Consider the following 23,833-nt stretch of genomic DNA (forward strand, 5'->3'; position numbering starts at 1 on the left):
ATTGACGTAGGCATTGCGACCTTACAGACTTTATGACGGTAGTAGTGGCAATAACGATATCCAATATCTGGCTGCAACGTCACGGAACGAGCAAACTTTGGAACGAATATCCAGCCTGTCACTTTGCCAATTTCTCCCAATTCTCCGCAGGATTTCCATTGGAACCGCAGTTCATCCTCATGGAGATCCCGCAGGAGGCGATATCTGGGGTTGTTCTTCCTGTGATGTCAGTGGGCCGTCCCTGTCCTATCTTCTATTTTATATACACCCTGCAACCACCAGGTCATTGAAGCCGTTGTATCTCTTCATACCATTCCTTAAGCTCATTCTGTCGGCCTCGGTGCCTCCGCTCTTACTATGGCCCCTCCGAAATACGCAGGGCTCTCAGGACGCCCGTTGTCCCTGTTCTTGTCCACAGTTGCTACCATGGGATTTCTACTGTTCGGATACGACCGTAAGTACTCGTCACATTGCTAATGGGAATACGACTGTCTGGTGTAATACTAACCTGCTCAGAGGGAGTCATGTCCGGTATCATCTCCGATCCTGCCTTTAACAACATGTTCGTCGCGACCAAAGGCGACAATACAATGCAAGCCACTGTCACTGCAGTTTACGAAGTCGGTAAGATTTAAACAATCCAATCTCATGTATAATCCACTCATAGTAAATTCCCCCAGGCTGTCTGTTTGGCGCCATATTCGCACTGCTATTTGGCGAGAAATTGGGCCGGCGCAGGATGGTAATTTACGGTGCAGCTGTGATGATTCTAGGCGTCATTATCCAAGTGACTGCGATGCCTGGCCACATTCCCTTGCTCCAGTTCATCATTGGCAGAGTCATCACTGGCATCGGCAACGGAATGAATACATCAACAATCCCTACATACCAGGCCGAGTGCTCGAAGACCAGCAACCGCGGTCTGTTGATCTGTATTGAAGGTGGTGTGATTGCCATTGGAACTATGATTGCGTACTGGATCGACTACGGCGCGCACTTCGGTCCTCCTGACTTGGTATGGCGATTCCCAATTGCCTTCCAGATCGTGTTTGGCATCTTCATCATCTGGGGCATGATCCATCTGCCAGAGTCGCCTCGCTATCTCATAGCGAACGACAAGGTCGACGAAGGTGCAAACGTTCTTGCTGCGCTGGCAGGGAAGGAGATTGACGACCAGCATGTCGTCTTGGAAAAGCAGTTGGTTCTCGATTCCGTTCGAGTGTACGTGTTCTCATATATAGGTCGATATTTCATAAGCTGACAGAAACAGGTCTGGTGCTGAGAAGGCCAAATTCCGTGACCTGCTCACCGGTGGCCCATCACAGCATTTCCGGCGCATGATGGTGGGCTCGTCGTCGCAGTTCTTCCAGCAGATATCTGGTTGCAATGCGGTGATCTACTATCTTCCTGTGCTTCTGGAACAGTCGATTGGCCAGTCGCATGACTTTGCCCTCCTGATCGGTGGGATCAACATGATATGTTATGCAATCTTTGCGACATTCTCCTGGTTCTTCGTTGAGAAGATCGGTCGGCGTAAACTGTTCTTGGGTGGAAGCTTCGGACAATGCGCAGCTATGGTGATTGTCTTCGGGTGTCTGATTCCAGGGGATTCCCAGACTGCAAAGGGCGCGGTGTTTGGCCTGTTCCTTTATATGTGCTTCTTCGGAGCCACCTGGCTGCCTCTGCCATGGCTATACCCAGCTGAACTCTCCCCTATCAAGACCAGAGCCAAGGCCAATGCCATCTCGACCTGCAGCAATTGGCTATTCAACTTTACAGTCGTCATGATAACGCCTGTTATGATTGCGAGTATCCGATGGGGAACATACTTGTTCTTTGCTGCGTGGAATGCAATATTCATCCCTGTCATCTGGTTCTTCTACCCCGAGACCTCCGGACGAAGCCTTGAAGCCATCGACTTGATTTTCGCCAAGGGATACAGAGAGAATATCAGCTATGTTCGTGCCGCCAAAGAGCTGCCTTATCTTTCCGACGAGGAGCTCGAGGCAAAGGCAGCCGAATATGGGATCCTCAACAATAACGAGAAGAGGGAGGAGAGAATCGCCGAGCATGACCCCCCGGCCTCTGCTGAGTATGGCTCGTTCATGCCATCCCAGCTTTAATGGCATTCGCTTGTCTCATATGGACTAGTTCCTTAGACTTCTTATTCCAGTAGGTCAGCACAAGTCGTTGATAAAGGGCAATAGCTAACTTATATCAGGATTGGATTTCTTGTGAATAGATAACAATTAGAACTTTTCATGTTTGCGCACTCAATACTGGACGGGGTCATCGATTCCTACTATAGGTAGTTAATAGACAAATATCACGTAGTATAGGTATTCCTGAGTTAAACGCTCGTTACTACGGCTCTAACATACAAGTCTCCAGATTGTGGTGCTAGATGTCCTAGATCACGACTCATCTTGATATTCTCATCTGCGGTGTCGACGAGCTTCATATCAATAGCCTTAATATCTTGGGTGTTCTGGCTGCTGATCTGACACAACTGACTGCACCAGATATAACATGATATGGTAATGATACTTTAACTGGCATTTATACGTTCAATACGTCATTTCAATACATAAATGAGTATTTTAGCAGCTGCAGTCTGAACATATTGATCAGACCCCTTAAGTTATCCGTCACTATCCAATCCAGAGCATTTGGTGGCTGCTCAGCCATCACAGCAGACCCTGCACGAACTGGAGCGCATCTTGTCCATACTCTTGGCCGTAACCGTTATGCGTCGCATCGTCACTTCCATTACAGCAGTAGGGGTCCGAAGAGTCACAGTACGACTGGATTTTGTTTGCTGAAGGGCAGCTAAAACCAGACGGACGGGCATCAAACTGTCATCTGTTAGCAACTATACCAGAACTGGATGAGAAGACGCACCCCGCCAGCAGCACAGGTGCCGACACTGTATGGCAGGCCAGCCACGAACAGCGGGTCGCCCATGAAAATAGCTGCTTTGACCATCTCGACAGCAGACGAGGAGATGCGGACTTCTGTATTCGAAATACCCTGGTTAGGCACTCCGCCGCCGCAAAGAGCGGCATCAAAGATCTCGCCACCCTGGGTAATTCATTATTAGACTAATATGGCAACGTGGTCAAAACACTTACCTGCGAGTATCCAACGAGCACGAGTTTAGTGTCTGGACACTGCGTGTTGAACGAATTCACGGCCGACGCTACTGCATCGATACCAGCAGCCACAGACTCGCCGTAGCTGGAGCCGCCACAGGAGGCCTGACCCCCGCAAGCAGGGTAATCAATGGCCTCCGAAGTGGCACCGGAATAGGCGCTCAGGATAGCATCGACAACAGTGGCGGAGGAGCCAAAGCCAGGAGAGACAGTCGTCTCGCGAGCACCGAATACATGGATCTCGGGACAGCTCTGGCGCTTGTCTGCCTTTGCCTCTGCGGCGAGGGCTTGACCGAGTAGAAGAAGAGTGGATGCTTTCCAATACATATTCGAGTAGACGTGATCAAACCTGAACTTGCTTGCGGCCCGAACCGTCTGGGAAGAGTGACAGTTTTATAGTGTCCTTGACAGCACCAGACATGGTCTCGACTTTAGCCGCCAGCCGACATTGAAACGGTGGCCTCCTGTTAGATGTTGATAGAATGAGCCTGGGACTAGGCTTGTTTACCAGGCTGAAACGGCAGCAAACTGTTGACCGTCTAACCCCTTTCAAGACGGCCAATCGGATGCAATTACCGGTAAGTCTGTGGGGTAAGCTAAACAGGCTAATCAGCTTGTTTCGTGTCATCGAGACATCCACGGGCTCCGTGTCAAATTGATTACGGACGATCAGTTGATGTCTTCAGTAGAGTTGGGCTAGAATAGAGACTAATAGCCAGTATCAAGCTTATGCGGTTTATGCTTTGTATTGGGAGTTGCTCTGTAGAAGGTGACCAGTGTCCATAGTCCTCGTAGACCGGAATTGATTATATATATTGGTGATCATCTAATTACACATTGAGAGAATCCGGACATTTGACAACGAACAATCTTTACCCTTCGCACAGCACACTCTGAGATTATGAACCAAGTGACAATAAGTATTTGAGCACTCCGTACTACGGCCAGTCCAGATACACTGCAGAATTGACTGTTTACTCTGGAGACTTGGCTGCCTGAGGTGTCTTCCCAACAAGATGACATAATCTCATTTCAAGCCGAGGCACAACCCAATGCAGACTAGTGGCAGCTGGATCGGGTTAGGCAGAGCACAACAACAGGAATGACAGCAGCCAAGAACGCGATCGGGGGCCACTGATTCTCTTATTTCGCTGACTATCCAGATGATTACAATTAGTTATTCCTTGCTTATTCGCTATACGCCATTCTTATTCGTTCGCATTGCTTGATACTGTTGCCTTCGGACTCGCCGTCAACTAAGGAATTCAACAGGTTCGTACGAGCCTCGGCCCAGCAACCGGTGTGCGTCCAGTTCTGGTCAAAGGTCCTGGCGCATAATTATTTCATCGTTTCTATTCGACTATTTTTATCAATTTTCATTCGGCTCCACTGTCTCGGTTTTCGCCGGTGCATCCAAGGCCTGCATTACTGGGTGGCATGGCTTATGCGCCCGACGCGCACCCGTATACTTAAACAGGCCGTCCCGGATTCCAGTTCAGTCTCGTCCACACAATAACCATGGCGGAAATTCCAGAACCCAGTGGCCTGCCACTGCTTGGCAACATCGGCGCCATCGACCAGGAATTCCCGCTGGGATCGATGGTCAGTCTGGCTGACGAGCTGGGCGAGATCTATCGACTGCGCTTCCCCGGGCGGTCGGTCGTCATCGTCTCAACCCATGCGCTGGTCGACGAGACCTGCGACGAGAAACGGTTTAAAAAGTCGGTCAACTCGGCCTTGTTGGTGAGCACGATAAAATGTCGTCTCGCGTATACAGAATGCTAACCGTGGCAGCACGTTCGAGACGGAGTTCACGATGGGCTATTCACCGTATGAAATGCGACAACTCACTCTGCAAACAGCAAGGACTGACAGCTGCATAGGCAAGAATGGGCGAGGTCAACTGGGAAATCGCCCACCGCGTGCTGATGCCTGCCTTTGGGCCTCTCTCCATCCGCGGCATGTTCGACGAGATGCACGACATCGCCAGCCAGTTGGCGCTGAAGTGGGCGAGATACGGGCCTGACGAGTCCATCATGGTCACCGACGACTTCACCCGGCTGACCCTGGATACCCTAGCCCTGTGCTCCATGGGATACCGGTTCAACAGCTACTACTCGCCTGTGCTGCACCCCTTTATCGAGGCCATGGGCGACTTCCTGACAGAGGCCGGCGAGAAGTCACGGCGCCTCCCTCTGCCAGCAGCTTTCTACCGCGGGCGCGACCAAAAGTTCCAGGCCGACATTGCTGTGCTTCGAGATACAGCCCTGCATGTGCTCGAGGCTCGCAAGGCCGGCAACAGCGATCGCAATGATCTGCTGGACGCCATGCTGCGAGGGATTGACTCGAAAACTGGGCTGAAGATGACCGACGAGAGCATCATGGATAATCTCATCACTTTCCTTATTGCAGGCCACGAAACCACCTCTGGCCTTCTCTCCTTTGTCTTCTACCAACTGCTCACCCACCCAGAAACGTACCGCAAGGCCCAGCAAGAGGTCGACGAGGTGGTCGGACAAGGCGTTATTGAAGTATCGCACTTGTCGAAGCTGCCCTACATCAACAGCGTCCTCCGCGAGACCCTGCGTCTCAATGCGACAATTCCGCTCTTCACCGTCGAGGCTTTCGAGGATACTCTGCTCGGAGGGAAATACCCCGTCAAGGCTGGAGAGACTATTGTCAACCTACTTGCCAAATCACAGCTGGACCCCGAGATCTATGGCGACGACGCGGCCGACTTCAAACCCGAGCGAATGTCCGATGAACTTTTCAACGCGCGCCATAAACAATATCCCAACGCATGGAAGCCTTTTGGTAATGGTATGCGAGCCTGCATTGGCCGTCCCTTCGCCTGGCAAGAGGCACTCCTAGTCATGGCCATGCTTCTCCAAAATTTCGATTTCTCGATGGATTCAAACTATAATCTGGAGTACAAGCAGACCCTGACCATCAAGCCGAAAGACTTGTACATGAAGGCAAAGTTACGCCATGGCTTGACGCCGACGACTCTGGAGCGTCGACTGGCAGGCCTTGCGACCGCAGCGACGCAAAGCAACGCAGCCTCCCAGGCTGACGGACAGCCCGCTACCGGTGTTCCATTGACTATTCTTTATGGCTCGAACAGCGGAACATGTGAAACGCTGGCGCGACGACTTGCAGCCGATGCTCCTGGCAAGGGCTTCCAGGTCACCCAGTTCGATGGCCTCGACAACGGCCGTGCTGCCCTCCCAAAGGGTCAACCTGTCGTTATCGTTACGTCTTCATATGAAGGGCAACCCCCTGATAATGCAAAGCAATTTGTGTCTTGGCTGGAAGGTCTCGATCAGAATGAAACACCGCTCAAGGACGTCTCCTTTGCCCTATTCGGCTGCGGTAACAAGGAATGGGCCTCTACATTCCACCGCATTCCGAAACTCGTGGACGGCACCATGGAGAAGCTAGGAGGCAAGCGTCTGGCCGAACTAGGCCTCACCGATGCATCTTCTGATGAGATGTTCTCAACCTTCGAGACATGGGCTGACAACTCGCTGTGGCCCCAGCTTGTCGCACAGAACGGAGGCGACGCACTGCAGAAGTCATCGTCTAGCCCTGCGGCGAGTGTAGAGGTGACTGTTTCCAACTCAAGAACCCAGGCCCTGCGCCAGGATGTCGGCGAGGCCATGGTCGTGGAGACGAAGCTGTTAACAAGCGAAGCCGAACAAGAGCGTCGCAAGAAGCACCTGGAGATCCGCCTTCCAGAGGGCCTGACCTATACAGCAGGCGACTATCTTGCAATCCTGCCCATTAATCCTGCAGAGACCGTTCGCCGGGCAATGCGCCATTTCAAGCTGTCCTGGGATGCACAGATCAAGATTGCAGCTTCAGGGCCAACAACTGCCTTGCCCACTGATGGGCCGGTGGCAGCCAACGATATCTTGAGCACTTATGTCGAGCTGTCGCAGCCTGCTACTCGCAAGGTAAGTCAAATAACCATGCATTCTATATCATATCTAATCGATGAACCTGCAGGACCTGCGAGTCATGGCCGACGCGAGCACAGACGCCGATACACAGACAACACTTAGAAAATTTGCTAGCGAGACATATACAGACGAGATCCTGAATAAGGGCGTCTCAGTCCTGGATATTCTCGAGAAATACCCAGCAATCAATCTACCTCTAGGAGCCTTCCTGCTAATGCTGCCGTCCATGCGAATGCGACAATAGTCAGTCCCTCCCATCCCCTCGTTGAACCACTCTAACCAGACATGAATAGTTCAATCTCCTCATCACCTCTATGGAACCCGAATCACGCCACAATCAGCATCTCAGTCCTAGACGCGCCGTCGCGGTCGCGCGAGGATGGACACCGCCACCTAGGCGTCGCCACCTCATACCTCGACTCCCTGCACGCAGGCGACATCCTCCAAGTAACAGTCCGCAAATCTGCCGCGGGATTCAGCATGCCCGAGGAACCAGAGACGACCCCGATGATCTGCATCGCAGCCGGAACAGGCATTGCGCCCTTCCGCGGCTTTTTGCAGGAGCGCGCAGCCCTAGTCAAGCAGGGTCAGAAACTTGCGCCCGCGCTGTTATTCTTTGGTTGTCGTGAACCTGGAAAGGACGATCTGTACCGGGCGCAGTTGGAAGAGTGGCAAGAACAGGGTGTTGTTGACGTCCGGTGGGCGTTTAGTCGGGCAACGGATAGCAGCGAGGGCTGCACGCATGTCAACGATCGGATCTGGCATGACAGACAGGATGTTGTGAAGATGTGGGAGAACGGGGCAAAGGTATTTGTCTGTGGTTCTCGGGGGGTTGCTGATTCTGTCAAGGAGTCTATCCTGGAGATATTCAGGGAGGAAATGGCGAGAAGGGAGAGTGAGGGAGAGGAGAGCAGTGGTTTGGGGGTGGACAGTGCTGAAAAATGGATGGAGGCACAGAGGAATGTCCGCTATGTGATGGACGTGTTTGATTAGAATTGCCAGCTGAATGAAGTTAATTTATAGATAATTCAAGTTGTGTATAATTGCAAACTACAATCTCACCACCACGACCCCTATCGTTCCTTAATATGTAGTGAGTGACCACAACCAAATGACTCAATCCAATATCCCTTTCACAGCCATTCACGGATTCTGGCTGATGACCTCGACATTTCGAATCTGGAAAGTGGTCGCTGCGCCTGTCAGTATACATATCGGCAAACCGGGCAGGGAACATACTCTCTGTAGGCCCCGGAGTACCAGAAGATCCCTCAGTCTGGTAATCGATGATACTAGAAGCTGTCAGGGAGATAGACTCATTGTTTAAAGGTTAACCTACAGTCGCAGCCCCTGGCCAACATAGTCCCTGGCGTACTGAGTCGTTACCAGCTCTCCATCCAGGTAGAAGCTCACACTGATATCAGCTCCATTCTCATCACGAAGCTCAGCCTTGACAGAATGCCAGTCGTCTGGGTTCGGATAGTCGACATCCAGGGCCGTCACCTCGTCGGACGTGTTGAACGTGTTGAACGAGATCTTGCCAGAGCCCTTCCACTCGGCGACATCGATCTCCGGGGGCCATCCACTTGCAGCATTCAGCCAAAATGCTGGCCATGTTCCCGTGGTTACAGGCGCGATGAACTCAGCGTTCACGTCGTATCCACCTCCAGCCTCCACTGTAAAGGTTGATTTGGCATGGATAGTTCCAGAGAGGTAATGGATGGGATCCTCCTCGCCGGACACAGGCTCTGCAGTCAGCGTGAGAACGCCATCGCTAACACTGACATGGTCGGAGTCCATGCGAGCGCCTCCATTGTGTGTATCTCCCCAGGGATACAGATTGTTCCAGTACGTGTCGAGATCGTTAAAAGAGTCGGATGGAATCTCGGTTGTTGCCCGTCGCTCCAGCTTAGGCTTTTCTGGCAATGGTGACCGGCACAGGACTCCTGTAGAGAGCAAAGCAAGAGAGAGCGCGTGGATATGCATGATGGCGTTTACCTTTCGATCTCAGATTCAAGGGGTCTGCCTGGTTATTTAGCCTGCCACCTTCGGGCTAATATATCGGTTAATATACCTGCGTCTGCGCTAGATGAAGATCATTTCCATTTGGCTGGACAAGTGTTTGAGGTTGAAACAGCTGTCACATTAGCAGACTGGCTTGTACTTTGGCGTCTTTCTAATATCCAGGATTGGCCAGAAAAACTGACACTTTGAGGCCCGAAAGGTGACACTTTGAGACCGCCGGGGAATTACTGGATTTGGTCTGACAGGGGCTTTGGATAGAAGACTGCCCCTGCGGTTACAATAGGGTGATCCACGCTGAACAGGCCGGTCGGATTTTATTCATCTATACTTTGACCTTTTCTGCCGTGAAATAAGTAGTTGTAGGATGCTGCGCACGTAAACGCCATGTCCAGTCTATGACGCCACCAAGCTGTTTTATAAGCGGGAACTCCCATATCATCATATATCAGATATATCAGTCCAACCTCGACAAGACAAACACAGAGTGAATAATGGATGACCAGCTTCGCATCCCGGATTCAATGGTGGCGTGCGTATTCAAAGCACCGTCCCACCTGTCCTATACATCCACACAAACCCCCAGGATTTCGGCGGCGAAGTTTCTGATTCGCGTCCACACCTTGTCCATCTCACCCTACGAACGCCGTTATTACAGTTCAGCTACGCCACATTGTGTCTCTGGACGCACTCCAGGGCTAAGCTTCTGTGGATCTGTTGTTGCGACCCCGACAAGAGATCACTGGAGCGCGTCCGGACCCAAGTTCAAGGTTGGTGATGAAGTTATCGGGATCGTCAGAATTGGACAACCAGGAGCGGCAGCTGGGTACGTGCTTGCAGACGGTGATGATATCGCATTCAAACCGCCAGATATCGGCATGCTGTGGGCTGCCGACCTGCCTACGCCTGCATTGCTGGCCTGGGGTGTGCTCTTGCGACTGAGCGACCTGGGCAATCAACTACAACATTCACGAGAGCCATTACAGGTGCGAATTTCTATGGGCAAAGATAGCACTCTACAGCATTTAATCGCTGCAATCCTGCAGCCGGATTCCATTTTGGGCACGGATCAGTTTGTTTCCTCGTGGGCCAGTAATGCACAAATTGACGACGACAAAACGTCAACGGTCATCGTAACAGTGTTTCCACCCGGCCGGGATGTCCAGGCAAAGGCCGAAACAGATAGCAGCAAGGCTGATATGGCTATTGACCTTGTTCCGGCGACGAGTCAAATGTGGAGGGAGATATTCCAAGAAAATGCCACGGATGCTCCTGAATCAGAGCTGGAAAAGCCAGACCTACAGGCTATTCTGAATATATTCACCAGCGCTCTTGAGACTGCCACATCGGCGACACCCGGCATGTTCGATATTTCGGAGTTACCAGACAGGTGGGAAAAAAACGGCGCATCTGACCAAGAGTGGCTGCTGGGGGTAACAGAGAGCGCGTAGCCTGAATGCTTCAGGCAAAGCTGTCCAAAGCTAAAGCAAATACCCAAATTTCCTTTCACGCTGCCGGATTGATCGCTCGCAGATTCGATTATGAAACAGGCATACAAAGTCTGACCTCGGATGAGACGCTGCAACATCCAGCACCGAATACGGCCGAACCTTCTCAATGGTAGAGACAATCCCATACCAGTCGACTGTTGTCGTATCGTCTGTAGCCAGCTCAATGTCGGGCACTGTGGAAAGAGCATCCCTGACCAATTTCACAGCATTTCCAGTGATGCCGATTGGTTTGAAATGCCAGAACGTCTCCGATACCCAGGACCGCACAGAAGGCTTACGGGCCAGCTCGTAGATATGCAAGCCCCCAGGAACGAAAAGTCCGTCAAACTCGGTAGACTGTCGTGTCAGAAACGAATGGTCTGGCCTTAGGCCTGTCGAATGAATGGGATCTGCTCCGGCGTGGAATACCTTTGCTGGAGTTGAGCTGATGACGTACGTGAAGCATCCAGCTGCTTGAAGAGATGAGATTCCTGCTTCGAGGTCATCCTTGTCATATCCGTTGTCAACGAAAACCGCAACCCTCAAGCTCCTGCTGTGGTTATTTATGACTGATGGGAGAGTCTTCAGATGAGCTGTCTGGTGCTCCTGTGCTTCCGCTGGTCGGTGTATATTTTGTAATTCCACTCCTAGGGCTTCAGCTATACACCGGGCAATGTCCTGATCAATTTTGACCATTTGTTGATTCAAAAAGCGTTCTGGGACTGTTGGGTCATCGCAATATCCTAGGCTGAGGGTCAAACTGGCAGTAATATGCTTCCTTTCTATATCGTCAAGCGAGTTAATAAACGACTTCAATTGATCCGAATCCAATCTATTGTCCGTGGGAGTTTCCGTATGGTGGTCTCTGAGCTTCGGCCCTGTGCTTTCTCTTGATGTCGGCAGAGAATTAGAATCCGGGGGACAAGCCCAGAATCTATTAGGCCAGTAGTTCACACTCCCTCTAGTAATACGAAGCCGCATCTCGCCGTCTCGATTGTGGTTCAGAACAGGACAGCACGGACGGTTGACCGGAAGTTCAGCGACGTTGCTACCCACGCGCCTGGCCTGGGCATCAGCGTAGGCCAGTGCCCGATACTGGAGCAGAGGTTCAGGCGATATCCCCATCCCAGGCACCAGATTTGTTGGACGGAACGCCGCCTGTTCAACCTGCGAGAACATCTCGTCGACATTATGGTTCAACTCCACAACCCCTATGATGCGAAGGGGTACTCTGTCCTCTGGCCAAACCCGAGTAGGATCAAAAATGTCGAATTCCATATCCCCGGCCTCGGTCTCTGGAATAGCCTGGATGGCCAGATTCCACTTAGGATAGCATTTGTTGGCAATAGACACTCGGAGGTCGCGGCGGTAATAGTCAGGGTCATGGCCAGCCAGCTTCACTGCCTCGTCAGGGTGCAGAAATCTAGTTCCTAGCGTAGGAATCCACTGAAACCGAACATAATGACGTTGAGCCTGCTTGTTAACCGTCGTAAACGTATGCACTCCGAACCCTTTCATCATACGGTATGACCGCGGTATGCCGTGGTCGGACATCAGCCATAGTGCCATATGAACAGATTCCGGGTGCAAAGTAACAAAGTCCCAAAAGTTATTGTGTCCCAGATGCCCATACGATAGTCCCGTATGAGGCTCCGGCTTTATGCTATGGACTGTTGTCTTTAGACATGAAGCATCAAGTCCGGGAGCGTTGAACTCACTGAAATCAGAGAAATCGTCGCCATCTCGGACAGGAGAAACAGGGATATTCTGGCACAGCATATCCCAGTTGCCCTCGGTGGTATACATCTTGACGGCAAATCCCCGCACATCTCGACAGGTATCAGAGGATCCTGCAGATCCGGTCAGATTGGAGAAACGAGCGAAGACCGGCGTAGTCCGTGACATGTCGCATAGGATGCCAGCCATCGTGACATCCTCAGCACTCTGAATGAGTCGAAAATTCCCAAAAGCACCCGTCCCACGGGCATATACTGCTCTTTCTGGTATTCGCTCGCCATTGAAATGTTGAATCTACAGCGTATTCAGTGGGCGGATGCCTCGACTTGAACCGGAATGACACACCTTTTCTACAGCATCAACAGGCACCACTATGTGGCTTGATCTTTCGTAATTTCTCTGCCGCTTAGGTAGAATAGAGGCACCAGCGTCTGTAGTCATATTACTCTCTGCGTTGATATCAACCGTGTCTTCCGCCAGATCTAACAGCTTTTGGTTGTCCGAGACGTCTGCAGCATCTTCCGGGCCTCGCGCAATAGCTAAACGATCCATAGTGTTGCCAATTTAGAATCCTGTCATGTATAAGTCTGAGTTGACTAGTAATGAAATAAATGATTGTTCGGTCCATGTATGTACGTATATTGCGTGTACCTTTCGGGTGATGTCACGACTACCCCACGCCTGTTGTTATTATCATGCGCTTCTCGGGTTAGTCATTGAGTAATAACAACCATTTAGTGCCATAGATATCGAGCCCAGCTAACTCCCCTGCTGGTAGCGTGCATAGAGTTCGGGGTTAGTAGTGGAAGGTTGGGGTTGCTATGCCCGTCGGCCCTGGGCTTCAAGAGGCTGGAACATCTAAGTAGATGGAGGATTGGTCTCAAGAGATAAACTAAAATAATGCATGGCACCGTAATAGCAAGTGGCACTATACTGTAATGAGGATCTCCACCGAGTCTCCTGTGGCTTACCATTACGCCCCGGCAAATAGGCTGAATAGGTAAAAATGATTTTATGCATGATGCTAATGCTTTATCACAGGCTAGGATGCTTAAGCCCAGTCTAAGAGTGTTTGAAGGGCTGCCTTGAATTTACCCTGACTATTCAACATTTTACCCCAAGAATTAGGCAGTATGCGCCTCTTCCTGCTTCTCCTCCGACTCATCTGAATCCCACATTGCCTCTCGCATGAACGGACTGCGCCGACGGATGGAAGGTCCCTTGAGCACCAGCACCACCGGCACCGCTGACAAGGCAAGGCCAATGAAACCCAGTAACGTACCCGCCCATCCGTAGCCAAGGTTGCTAAACAGCTGAGGCGACGCCAGAGGAAGGAAGGCACCAAAGGAATTCCGTCCCAAAGAGGCCGCAGACAGGGCAGAGGCCGCATATCGTTCATAGGCGTCAGTAAGGTAGTTGATCACAGCCATGTAAATAGAGTAAATGCCGAGACCTGTCACGGTGATACCTATTGCAGGCACAATCCAATGGACATCGGGCATACTGGCCCATCCATACCAGAAGAGACCAGCGGCGAACAGGAGACTACCGGGAATTGAGGTATAGAGACGCGCCTCGGGGATCGGCTTTCCGGGCTTCTCCTTGTTGCGCTGCGAAGAGCGAAGGTATAACAAATCTTGCAGCGGATTTACTGCTGTCCCAATCACGGCCCCGACAGAGATGGCCAGCTGGACAAGGCCGGTAGCCATGATGCTCCAGTTATAGTTGGCCGAGAAGGTCTGCACCACGCTGGAGAAGAACAAGTACAGGATTCCCCAGGCGAAGCTGATCCACAAGGTGAAGAAAATCACAACAGGCTCCGTCAGCAACATCTTGGTTGGGCGCTTGAATGAAATCTGGAGCAGGCGTAGAGTGCTGGGCGAGTTGATCTCTGCTTGGGCGTAGACATGACGGCCTGTTTCCTTGCGGATCTTGCGAGCGCGCTTTCGCAGGATGACATCGGCGCGGGTTTCACGGAGGATGAGCCAGAAGATGGGGAGGAGACCGGCGTTGTAGATGATCTGGATGTAGAAGATCCTATACAATATGTCAGACGGGCCCAGCGAGAGACAAGCTGAGAAACTCACCAGCGCCAGGGGTCGACCTTGGGAATCTGCACAATGGCTGAGCCGATAAAAGGGCCAAGTGCAATTCCTACAACACTGGTAAAACCAAACAGAGACATTGGCAGACTGCGAGCCTTATCGCCGTACCAGACATCGCTGATGCTTCCTCCGACGATATTGATCGAGACGGACGAGGCACCACCCCCAAAGAACCGTGTTACAAGAATCGTCGCAAAGTTGTTCGCAAAAGCAGAGCCAAACATTGTCGCGATCAAGATGATATATGCCACAAAATACCCTGGCATGCGACCAGACGACTCGGTAAGGGGGACGAAGATGAGCGGCCAGAAGGCAGCGCCCATGTTCCACGAAGTTGTCGCCCAGTAGAGGTTGGGAAAAGGGCTGTTCTGGACATGGAACTGCCCTTCCATCCAGTTATTGCCAGAGCCGTATGTTCCTGCTGGGAGACCAGTCAAGATAGAACTATACGAGTTAGTATGGGCAACAGTTAATCTCCGCTGGGACATACATGAAGCAGACGGTGACCGTCAATACCCATTTATATGTTGGGCTCCAGTTGAAGCTGCAATATATTAGCAAGGAAGCTGCTTTGGTATACAACAGACATACGGGTTGTCAGGATCGTCTTTGCCGTTCCAGGTGTGGATTTCGGTATCGGTGCTGGCACGCAACTCCTCGGAGATGTCCTGATTGAACAGGCCTTTGATTCTATGGCATTGTTAGCCTGATCGCGCGACTGAGTGAAGGCCACATACTTGTTGTATAATCGCGTCGTCCGGCTCTGGTTCCCGGCCATAGCTCCACTGGCGTTCTGGGGTTGTTCGCCGTCCATTATGGTGTGCTGATATATTGTAACGCACAAAGGGGAAGACACGAAGGAAAGATAAGATCTGGCGAAGTTGATGCAGAAAATCGTCACAACATGCTTTTGCAAATCGTGGTCGGCATCCCGAAGCAGACTCGGAATTTTCGGTTCGGTACGTCATCGTCGCCACTTTTTCAAGATTTTATTATGGACCCAGAGAAGCCTAATACGCCGATCCAGACACTGAAACTACACCGGTGTAGAATGTAGGTTCTTTTCCTTGATGTCATTCTAGCATATTGTTGCCGCAGTCACCCGCTGCGTGGTGGGGATGCGGCAGTGTCTCCCTTGACATGATATACACCGGGGATCCAGAGCTGGGACTTCAATGATCCGGTTCCTCCTGCTAATTGTTCTTATTGGGTAGCCGGGACCATATTGGCTACCAGAATCTGTCTGTTCTTAGCATCCTCCACTGTGAGCGAGGGATCCTTAATGTCGCCGACACCTACAAGGACCGGAATTTCGCAAGGGTCCACCATTCTGGAGGGAAGCAACAAGGGACGAGTTATTTGTCTTGTCTGCTAATTGTAGATTGCCATAAGGTTATGTTATCAGTAACAATGTACTGGATTTCCTGGTTGCGGAGACATTGTCGGGTATTTGGCTTTATTCCAGCCGCAAATGCCACCACCGACCAATTCCATCTCGCCTACAAAAGGCCCACATTACAGATTCGCATAGCCAGGTCCCTCGGACTATCAAAATAGAAAAGGCTACTCTCAAGGTGACGAGGAATGGTGAGGTTGTATGGTGTAAATTAGTTGGCGTGCTTGTCATACCTACCGACAACCCTATCTGCCAGTTTAACAGCCCCAATCAGCACTTTTTATACCATCAACACCATCGCCTGAATCAGGCCCCATTTCCTCCTGCCGAGGCTCGAAAGAGATCAACAGTCGCGCAGCTGCATTATGCCCATTCCTCTCTGCAAACTCAATCGCGCGGCGGTATTGGCGCTGCCCATCATCACCAGTGACTGAGGCCCCTCCTAGGAGGAGCATCTGGATCATATCAATCCGGCCGTGTTCTGCCGCTCCCTCAAGGGCCGTTCTCCCATTCACCCTTGCAGGGGCAGCATTGATCTCGGCGCCCAGCTCGATAAGCCTTCGCGCGATCCCCAGGTATCCGCGGATTGATGCAATTTGGAGTGCAGTTGCCCCTCCGTCTCTTGCGGGAGTGGAATTTATATTGGCTCCATGATGAAGAAGTAAGTTGACCAACTCCATGTTTCCATTCTCCACGGCATGCTGTAGGGCTGTGCGACGGTTTTCGCCTGCTCCCAAATAGTTGATGTCGATAGCGGGGTGTGTACCCAACATTTGTTCTACAACATGGACATGCTGGTCCCTCACTGCAATTTGCAAGGGAGTAACCACTATCTTATACCCTGGTATGGGCTTTCCGTCTTCGTCCTCCACTTCCGGATGGTAAATTGTGATCTCTTGGTTTACGTCCACATGCCAGCTTAACAGGTATGTCGCTAGTTCGATGTGGCTAGAGATGATTGATAAAGTTAAAGCACGTCCTACTAAACTTGGACTCCAGGGGCAGCTGTGCAGAATTGTTTCCAGCATTGGCCTGTTGTTCGACTGGGATAGTATTTCTAGAACTGACTCCGGGGGGTCAAAGTAGATGTCGCTATCTTCAGACACCTCCGATTGACAACGAAATTTCTGTGGCTGCCCCGTTGCATCCAGACCCGCGGCGAGGAGGAGCTGAAGGAGGTCCGGCCTGTCTGATAGGATTGCTTCAGCCATTGCGGTTGGAGCGCTCCCTTGGAACCTCGTGAGTAGACGCCTTAACAATTCAGTATCGTTGTACTTAACAGTATATTGCACCGCGACTGCAAGGTCACAATCGACGACTGTTGCCCCCCGTTCGAGGATGGTGTATGCAACAGGGAGACGCTTCGTGGTAATTGCGGTCTGCAGCGGCGTCTTCTGGGATATACGGCCGTTATAGTCCGTCGCCTCTGCGCCGAGGGTGTTAAACTCAACAATACGATAGAGCAGTCTCTGTGCCAGATTGTTGTCTTTTGCTAATAGTGCAGCTTTCAGGATCTCGGCTCCGGATATATCCAGAATACCTTGAAGCAGCCCGATTTCGTCTAGATACTCAGCAGTTTCTAAATTGGTGATGCGTCTAAGCTTTGGGCTAATCGAAACAGCTCCTGCAACCTGCAACATCTGAATAAGATCCAGATCTCCCTTTTCAATGGCTGCCCCAAGTGCCGTTCCAGGGGGGGTGCTGTACACATCGTTGAGCCGCGCTCCCATACTAATGAGCAAACTGACCAGCTCTGTAGCACCGGCTTTCACAGCAGAAAGCAGGGCAGACGTAGCATGTTCTTTCTCAGACAGTGGCCTGTCTATCATTGCGCCGTACCCCACCAACAGCTCGAAAACGCCAATATTCTTGGTATTCCGACTAGCAAGTTCTAATAGGGTCCGCTCGCTACAGCCATCGGCAATAGAAATGTCAACTCCCGCTTGGAGAAGAAGGGTAACAGCCCCAGGCCATCCCTTAGCAGTGGACGCAGCTATGGCAAGCGGCGAAACATAGGGCAGCCCGTCTTCTATCTCGGGGTTGACGTCCGGACAAGCGTGTAGCAGAGCTTCAATGATTTCCAGCTTCCCTGACTGCACTGCAATTCCAAGTACCGTAGTGAATCCCACGTCGTGATTGAAATCAATCTCATGGAATGCGTTAACATCGGCCCCCCTAGTAAGTAGGAGGTTTATGATCTCAATGCTTCCTGACGACACAGCCTGGGCTAGCGGACTGGGTCCCTGCCACCCGCTCCGTTCGTTTACATCTGTATCGGGGCCTAGAAACCTCTGGAAACGGCTTAAATCCTGAATGTTCCTTGCAGCAGCAGCGAGACACGATGGTGTAACACGAGCACCTCGGGAAAGCAAGACCTCAATCACGACCGTATTATCAAAATCAACAGCATATTCAAGGGCTGAAATGTCGTTGTATGATTTGTTGAGGTCTGCACCGCGGGATATAAAAACTTCAATAAGCTCCGTGTAAATGCCACCAAGGGTGGCAAGAAATTGTAGCGGCGTAAGAGAGCCATTGTCCACAGTGTCGATACAGCCATCGGGGCTCATACCAGCCTCAAGCATCATTTCAACGACGTCTTCGTCTAGAATTCGCAAGGCACTAGCAAAAATCTTCTCTGCTATGGCGCCGGCTGTTGGCTCCTTAGCTGATAGCAGGATTTGAAGTTGCGCGACGGTATTCCATCCGGATACTCGCAAGATCTCCATGACCCGCTTATCATGAGATCTCATGCTATCGAATGTTTTCCCGTCTGGCCCGTGTGAAACCAGGTTATTGGATAGCAAAAACATCTCCAGGCCCAGGCTATCAGTTGTGGACTGCTTGGATTCGGAGAATCGCATCGCCAAAGCGTGGAGTTGGCCCTCGGACTCTTCGGGCATTAGAATGCGCAGGCCGGTAGCGGTTCGCGAGCTGCTGTTCACACCAATGGGGTGAGACAGCCGGTCCCAGGGAACAAGGTATCTCAAACGATCTACCACTTGGTATTTCACGGTGTGTGATATAGCATTAGGTTCTCGGGGAGAGGCTACAGCCAAGGTGGAGGTCGGCGACGGCTGTTGAGCTGGAGACGAGACTTAACAACTGTTAGCAGGGACTGACGAATTGCCGAGCATGGTGAATGGTAGTAGTAATATACCTTCGGTCTGTTCTGTCCGCAAGAGCTTTGAAAACCGCAGCCATGGGAGAGCCAGATTCCAATCAAGCTGCATGCTGGGTGTTGCCGGGGTACAGACAACGATGCCCTCGGGGGTATCTGGCGACGGAGCTGGGGCGCACCTTCTTTAGCAGCTATATTAATTGGAAATTCCAGGAGCCAAACCTACCTCCAGGGAAGCCATGGCTCTGCATTGTCGGCACATAGGCTTTACCATATATTGCCTTCTGGAGCTTGCGCGGCGCATACTCAATGCCGTTAATGTGTACCTCACTCTTCTTTTCAAACTCCCGTTTCCGTTTGTCCATGCGTTTCCCGATAAAAATGCCCTCCTGCTCGGAGAGCTTTTGGTTCTTTTGGAACCCCCATTTCCTAAAGTGCTTCGTGTACTGAGCCGTTCTGTTTCATGGTGAGTGTGGACCGGGATTGACGAGGAGTGATGGCCAGGCTTACGTCTCGTCAAAGCCGTACATGGATGCCATGTACTCCCTGACATACGACAAGATCTTGTTCTGTTGAATGTAGAGCCGGTGAAGCTCTGGCTTGTATAACTCCCATACTGAGTCATCCATGTTTTGCGTGATTTGTCGGGGATATTGACAAGGTTGAAACGCCTGGGAGACTTACGAAGAAGAGGAAGACAAAGATTGGGAGGCTTCACCACTTAATGGGAGGAGAGACGTAAGCACAAGGCACAATCACTCCCAGTCTGAAAGGGCACCACTGCCGCAGCCTTGCACCACCCAAGATACGTGCAGGCTACCCGTATTGTATCCTTTCGTTTTGCCCAGTTCTGCACGTCTGCCACTGAGGGACTGCTAATACGGACTCGGCTGATTGCTTGCTTGACCCAGTTTTCAACCTTCTAGAGGCAGTCTCTGATTGGCTGATTCCAAAATATCCTCTTCTCGAGGTGGAGCATACTGGACGATGGGCGGGATGGAGGTCACAACAATACCTGGACAACTTCGACCTGGAACCTGGTATATGGATATAAATATGGGTTTCTTCAACCGATTTCAGACCATAAACATCTCTCCTCACCCCCAATTCAGTTATTCTCAAGTTTGCTCTGCTTCTGTGTCCTCATACGACTCCAGCCTGCGCTTATTATGGAACAGCCATCCAGCCCTTCCCAATGGGCGGGGGACCATCTCGGGGATGGACATGATCTACATAATAGGACTTATGGTCACTATACATCGGTTTATTCTTTTACACATCCGCAGGTACCAGCGGCAACTCTCGGGATACAGCCCGCAGGTGTACTCTCGAGCCAGAGCGTGGGGTTAAGCCCTTGCTTCTCATTTGGCCCGCCCGGTGCTTCAGTTCCTGATATCTGGTTGGATCCAGCTGTAGGCGCAGGCGAAGGCTTGGGCGGAAGTGTTGGCGAAGGTGCAGGTGTGCCGTCGATGGCCAATGGGCCTCCCACCCGCTCCAGCTATGATATGGCTACCTTGGCGGACTGGGGCTCGGCCTTGTCCCCATCCTGCCCCAATGATGGCGAAGCAGCTGACGAATCCATCTTGTATGTCCTTCTTTGCTTTTTCTCTTCACCGCTTGGATCTCTCTAATTTCCCTCGCAGCTTTCCTGTTCCCTCCATCGTGGATAGCGCCCATCAACCCCCTATCTTCGAATGCAAATGGCTTGGCTGCCGCAGTTCTGCCTGTTTCCGTCGTGAGGCTGACTTGATACGCCATCTGAAGACAATCCATATTGCTCCCAACGCGTATCCCTGCCCTGAACCTAACTGCGGCGTGGCCTTTGGCAGGAAAGACCACCTAAAGGCACACGAAAAGACGCACCAGAAGCCAAGCCATAACAACCGCCGCCGTCGAAAATAGACGGGCTTCTCCTGTTTTAGCCTCATGTTTTGCGGTGCTTATTTCGGGTTTTATTTTTGCGGTGGGTGGTGTTGGGTTAATCACACGAAGCCACTGGAACATGGCCACGTAGGTATGGACTGGGTCTTTATGCAGGGCGCGCAGGTTAAATGGCGTCTTGTTTTAGAGGAAGATCTCATGGTATGTACGTAATACTTGGTTTAGAAGAGTGCAACACAGTTCGGCAAGAAGACAGACGCGTTAGCTGTTAAATCAACTAGTAAGTTACCATCATACGCTACAGGTATGAAAAGCCCCAACCTGGGAAGTAAGTGCCACATATTGTATCAAGTGTCCAGACTTTATATGGATCTTTGATCCCTGACAGGAATAACTCCACAATAACCTGACCCGCCATTTATGCCAGCCGGCATGACAGGCAGTGTATAAGGGCTTGTGCACTTACGCAAGGTCTTTCAACCCCCACATCAGCTTTCCAGCGCCTCCTATTAGTCTTCTGTGAGTCGTTGTATCGGGTATCCTTTGTTTTCTCCGCATTCCATCCTCTTGGTGTCTCCGGGGGTCCGCCTTGTCGGCATCTGGAGCTTCCTGGCGCCGCCCCTTCATATTCTCTTCTATTTTCATGTTCTCTTCTCTTCCGCCCTGCCTGTCTGCTGCTTAATACTCTCTGCTGCCATTTAATCTGTCCTCGCTCAAAACTGGCCATCCTAGATGGTCAGAAGAACCCGCATGTCGCTGCGCAACAGGCCCAGATCGGATTCGAAAGCGATCGAACGCTGGTCCCTGGCCAGCATCCAGTGGGCAGGCAATACCACTTATGAATTAGTGGTTTATGCCAAGATCCCCGACCATGAAGTGTTGAACAAAGCACACAGGTTTGGAATTGACCTATGACTGCTTGATACCCGGGTACAAAGGCTTCCAAAACCAGACTAATCATTAGTGCGTCTGATTCTGAGTGAAGCTGCGGGGAAGTGCATGAATGCGAGTCAGGACTTGGCCTGGCCAGTTAGGGAATGGCTCAAACATGGCAGCACTCACCAAGAGGCTGCTTAAAAGGTGATTGCCTAGCCGGCTATTCCAGCAATAAATCGACCGAGGTTATCCAAATATCTTTATACCGGCATCTGCACCCATAGCTATGCTAACTCACGCCCTGGTTATCTATTACCATCTTCGATAGATCATAATGGGCTCTAACGGCCCCCAGAAGACATTCCACTGCGACGCACTGATCGTGGGCGCAGGGTTCAGTGGGATATACGGTCTCCACAAACTGCGCAAGCTTGGCCTAACAGTCCAGGTGTTTGAAGCCGGAGGTGATCTGGGCGGCGTATGGCACTGGAACCGCTATCCAGGCGCGAGAGTCGACTCAGAATGGCCGTATTACCAGCTCAGTCTCCCAGAAGTGTGGAAGGACTTTTATTTCACCGAGCGCTTCTCCAGCAGTGAAGAAGTCAGAGCGTACTTTGCGCATGCGGACAGGGTTCTAGACCTGAAGAAGGATATCCAATTCAACGCACGAGTCAACTCGGCCACCTGGGACGCAACCACGTGTCGGTGGACAGTCACGACGGAGGCAGGGCATGTAGGGGTCGCCAAGTATCTCTGCCTCTTTACTGGTCTACTGCATCGCCAGCACTTGCCCGAGTTTCCAGGGTTGGAAACATACAAGGGACAGACTTACCACTCCACTGCTTGGCCCGAGGATGTCGATATCACTGGCAAAAGGGTTGCTGTAATCGGAGCTGGTGCAACTGCGGTGCAAGTGGTTCAGGAAGTCGCCAAAAAGGCGAGTCACCTGGCGATGTTCATGCGAAGACCCAGTCTCTGCTTACCCCTGGGCAACCGAGACATCAGCGAGGGAGAGCAGGACTCGTGGAAACCCTACTTGAGGATTCTGTTTGATGCTGGCAGGAAATCCGCCGGGGGATTTCCACGTCCGCCCCCTACGAAGGGCATCTTCGAGCTCTCAGACGCCGAACGAGACGAGCATTACGAGACAATATGGAAGTCTGGCGCATTTAACTTCTTCGGAGGCAACTTCCGTGAGACCTTGGTCGACCATCGAGCAAACCGCATAGCTTACGACTTCTGGGCAAAGAAGACGCGTGCGCGGTTCAGCAACCCTGTCAAGCGAGACCTGATGGCACCTCTCGAGCCTCCTTATCCAATTTTAACTCGACGGTCACCGTTGGAGAGCGACTACTACGACTGCCTGGATCAAGATCACGTCGAGATTGTGCCACTGTTGCAGACGCCCTTCCAGACATTCACGGAAACTGGCATCCAAACAGCGGACGGCCGCCTCCGTGACTTTGACTATGTTATACTTGCGACTGGCTTTGAAAGTTTCACCGGCTCGTAAGTTATACCTTCATTGTATGGCTGAGGGCCAACTTCTGATATTACCGGATAGAGTTGCGACTATGAACGTCAAAAGCAAGGACGGTGTAGATATGAAGGACATTTGGGCAGAGGGCATCCGCACATACCTGGGGATGCTCGTTCATGGCTTCCCCAATTGCTTCCTGAGTTACAGCCCTCAAGGTACGTCCCTGACCAGCAGCACAAAGGCAGCTCGTGATAACGAAATGACAGCACCAACTGCACTCTCCAACGGCCCGACCATCCTGGAGTGCCAGGTTGACTTCATAGTAGACGCAATCGACAAGATGGAGAAGCAGGGCCTGGCCACAATCGAACCAACGGCAGAGGCAGAGGAACAATGGCGCCAAAAAATAATCGACGCCAGCAGCCCGACCCTCCTTGCAGAGACCGACTCCTGGTGGACGGTGACCAATATCCCGGGGGCGAAGAAGCAGTTTTTGTCGTATATTGGTGGCATTGACCGCTATGAAGCAGAGTGTCGAAATGCCTTGGAGACATGGAAAGGCTTTCATATCCAGGAAGCTATGAATGACGCTGCTCGACTCTGAATATTGG

At 51.5% G+C, this 23,833-nt stretch overlaps 10 protein-coding genes across 10 annotated transcripts; 5 read left to right on the top strand and 5 right to left on the bottom strand.

Annotated features, from left to right (window-relative positions):
- Nucleotides 1–357: 357 nt before the first annotated feature.
- Nucleotides 358–2,123, top strand: APUU_40060S (uncharacterized protein; the record flags this gene model as incomplete). The annotated part of the gene is made up of 4 exons (XM_041703090.1): nucleotides 358–454; nucleotides 517–624; nucleotides 681–1,221; nucleotides 1,271–2,123. The coding sequence occupies 4 exons, from the start codon at nucleotides 358–360 to the stop codon at nucleotides 2,121–2,123; spliced, it is 1,599 nt and encodes a 532-aa protein (XP_041555810.1).
- Nucleotides 2,124–2,687: 564 nt separating this feature from the next.
- Nucleotides 2,688–3,479, bottom strand: AXE2 (putative acetyl xylan esterase (Axe1); the record flags this gene model as incomplete). The annotated part of the gene is made up of 3 exons (XM_041703091.1): nucleotides 2,688–2,855; nucleotides 2,902–3,081; nucleotides 3,132–3,479. 3 exons carry the CDS (start codon nucleotides 3,477–3,479, stop codon nucleotides 2,688–2,690), a joined length of 696 nt encoding a protein of 231 aa, XP_041555811.1.
- A 1,191-nt stretch (nucleotides 3,480–4,670) lies between these two features.
- On the top strand, nucleotides 4,671–8,107 carry APUU_40062S (bifunctional cytochrome P450/NADPH--P450 reductase; the record flags this gene model as incomplete). Its single annotated transcript, XM_041703092.1, has 5 exons — nucleotides 4,671–4,895; nucleotides 4,947–4,982; nucleotides 5,036–7,108; nucleotides 7,161–7,357; nucleotides 7,408–8,107. 5 exons carry the CDS (start codon nucleotides 4,671–4,673, stop codon nucleotides 8,105–8,107), a joined length of 3,231 nt encoding a protein of 1,076 aa, XP_041555812.1.
- A 150-nt stretch (nucleotides 8,108–8,257) lies between these two features.
- Nucleotides 8,258–9,100, bottom strand: APUU_40063A (glycoside hydrolase family 16 protein; the record flags this gene model as incomplete). The annotated part of the gene is made up of 3 exons (XM_041703093.1): nucleotides 8,258–8,307; nucleotides 8,354–8,406; nucleotides 8,454–9,100. The coding sequence occupies 3 exons, from the start codon at nucleotides 9,098–9,100 to the stop codon at nucleotides 8,258–8,260; spliced, it is 750 nt and encodes a 249-aa protein (XP_041555813.1).
- Nucleotides 9,101–9,630: 530 nt separating this feature from the next.
- On the top strand, nucleotides 9,631–10,587 carry APUU_40064S (uncharacterized protein; the record flags this gene model as incomplete). The annotated part of the gene is made up of 1 exon (XM_041703094.1): nucleotides 9,631–10,587. One exon carries the CDS (start codon nucleotides 9,631–9,633, stop codon nucleotides 10,585–10,587), a length of 957 nt encoding a protein of 318 aa, XP_041555814.1.
- A 30-nt stretch (nucleotides 10,588–10,617) lies between these two features.
- APUU_40065A (uncharacterized protein) lies at nucleotides 10,618–12,915 on the bottom strand (the record flags this gene model as incomplete). Its single annotated transcript, XM_041703095.1, has 2 exons — nucleotides 10,618–12,657; nucleotides 12,709–12,915. 2 exons carry the CDS (start codon nucleotides 12,913–12,915, stop codon nucleotides 10,618–10,620), a joined length of 2,247 nt encoding a protein of 748 aa, XP_041555815.1.
- A 572-nt stretch (nucleotides 12,916–13,487) lies between these two features.
- APUU_40066A (putative MFS multidrug transporter) lies at nucleotides 13,488–15,282 on the bottom strand (the record flags this gene model as incomplete). The annotated part of the gene is made up of 5 exons (XM_041703097.1): nucleotides 13,488–14,400; nucleotides 14,451–14,912; nucleotides 14,959–15,012; nucleotides 15,060–15,158; nucleotides 15,206–15,282. The coding sequence occupies 5 exons, from the start codon at nucleotides 15,280–15,282 to the stop codon at nucleotides 13,488–13,490; spliced, it is 1,605 nt and encodes a 534-aa protein (XP_041555816.1).
- An 839-nt stretch (nucleotides 15,283–16,121) lies between these two features.
- APUU_40067A (uncharacterized protein) lies at nucleotides 16,122–19,614 on the bottom strand (the record flags this gene model as incomplete). The annotated part of the gene is made up of 4 exons (XM_041703098.1): nucleotides 16,122–18,961; nucleotides 19,025–19,153; nucleotides 19,212–19,441; nucleotides 19,496–19,614. 4 exons carry the CDS (start codon nucleotides 19,612–19,614, stop codon nucleotides 16,122–16,124), a joined length of 3,318 nt encoding a protein of 1,105 aa, XP_041555817.1.
- Nucleotides 19,615–20,454: 840 nt separating this feature from the next.
- On the top strand, nucleotides 20,455–20,887 carry APUU_40068S (uncharacterized protein; the record flags this gene model as incomplete). Its single annotated transcript, XM_041703099.1, has 2 exons — nucleotides 20,455–20,570; nucleotides 20,629–20,887. 2 exons carry the CDS (start codon nucleotides 20,455–20,457, stop codon nucleotides 20,885–20,887), a joined length of 375 nt encoding a protein of 124 aa, XP_041555818.1.
- A 1,189-nt stretch (nucleotides 20,888–22,076) lies between these two features.
- APUU_40069S (flavin-containing monooxygenase) lies at nucleotides 22,077–23,826 on the top strand (the record flags this gene model as incomplete). The annotated part of the gene is made up of 2 exons (XM_041703100.1): nucleotides 22,077–23,251; nucleotides 23,307–23,826. 2 exons carry the CDS (start codon nucleotides 22,077–22,079, stop codon nucleotides 23,824–23,826), a joined length of 1,695 nt encoding a protein of 564 aa, XP_041555819.1.
- Between the last annotated feature and the right edge of the window lie 7 nt (nucleotides 23,827–23,833).

The sequence above is a fragment of the Aspergillus puulaauensis genome, chromosome 4, assembly GCF_016861865.1.
Source record: "Aspergillus puulaauensis MK2 DNA, chromosome 4, nearly complete sequence".
NCBI lineage: Eukaryota > Fungi > Ascomycota > Eurotiomycetes > Eurotiales > Aspergillaceae > Aspergillus > Aspergillus puulaauensis.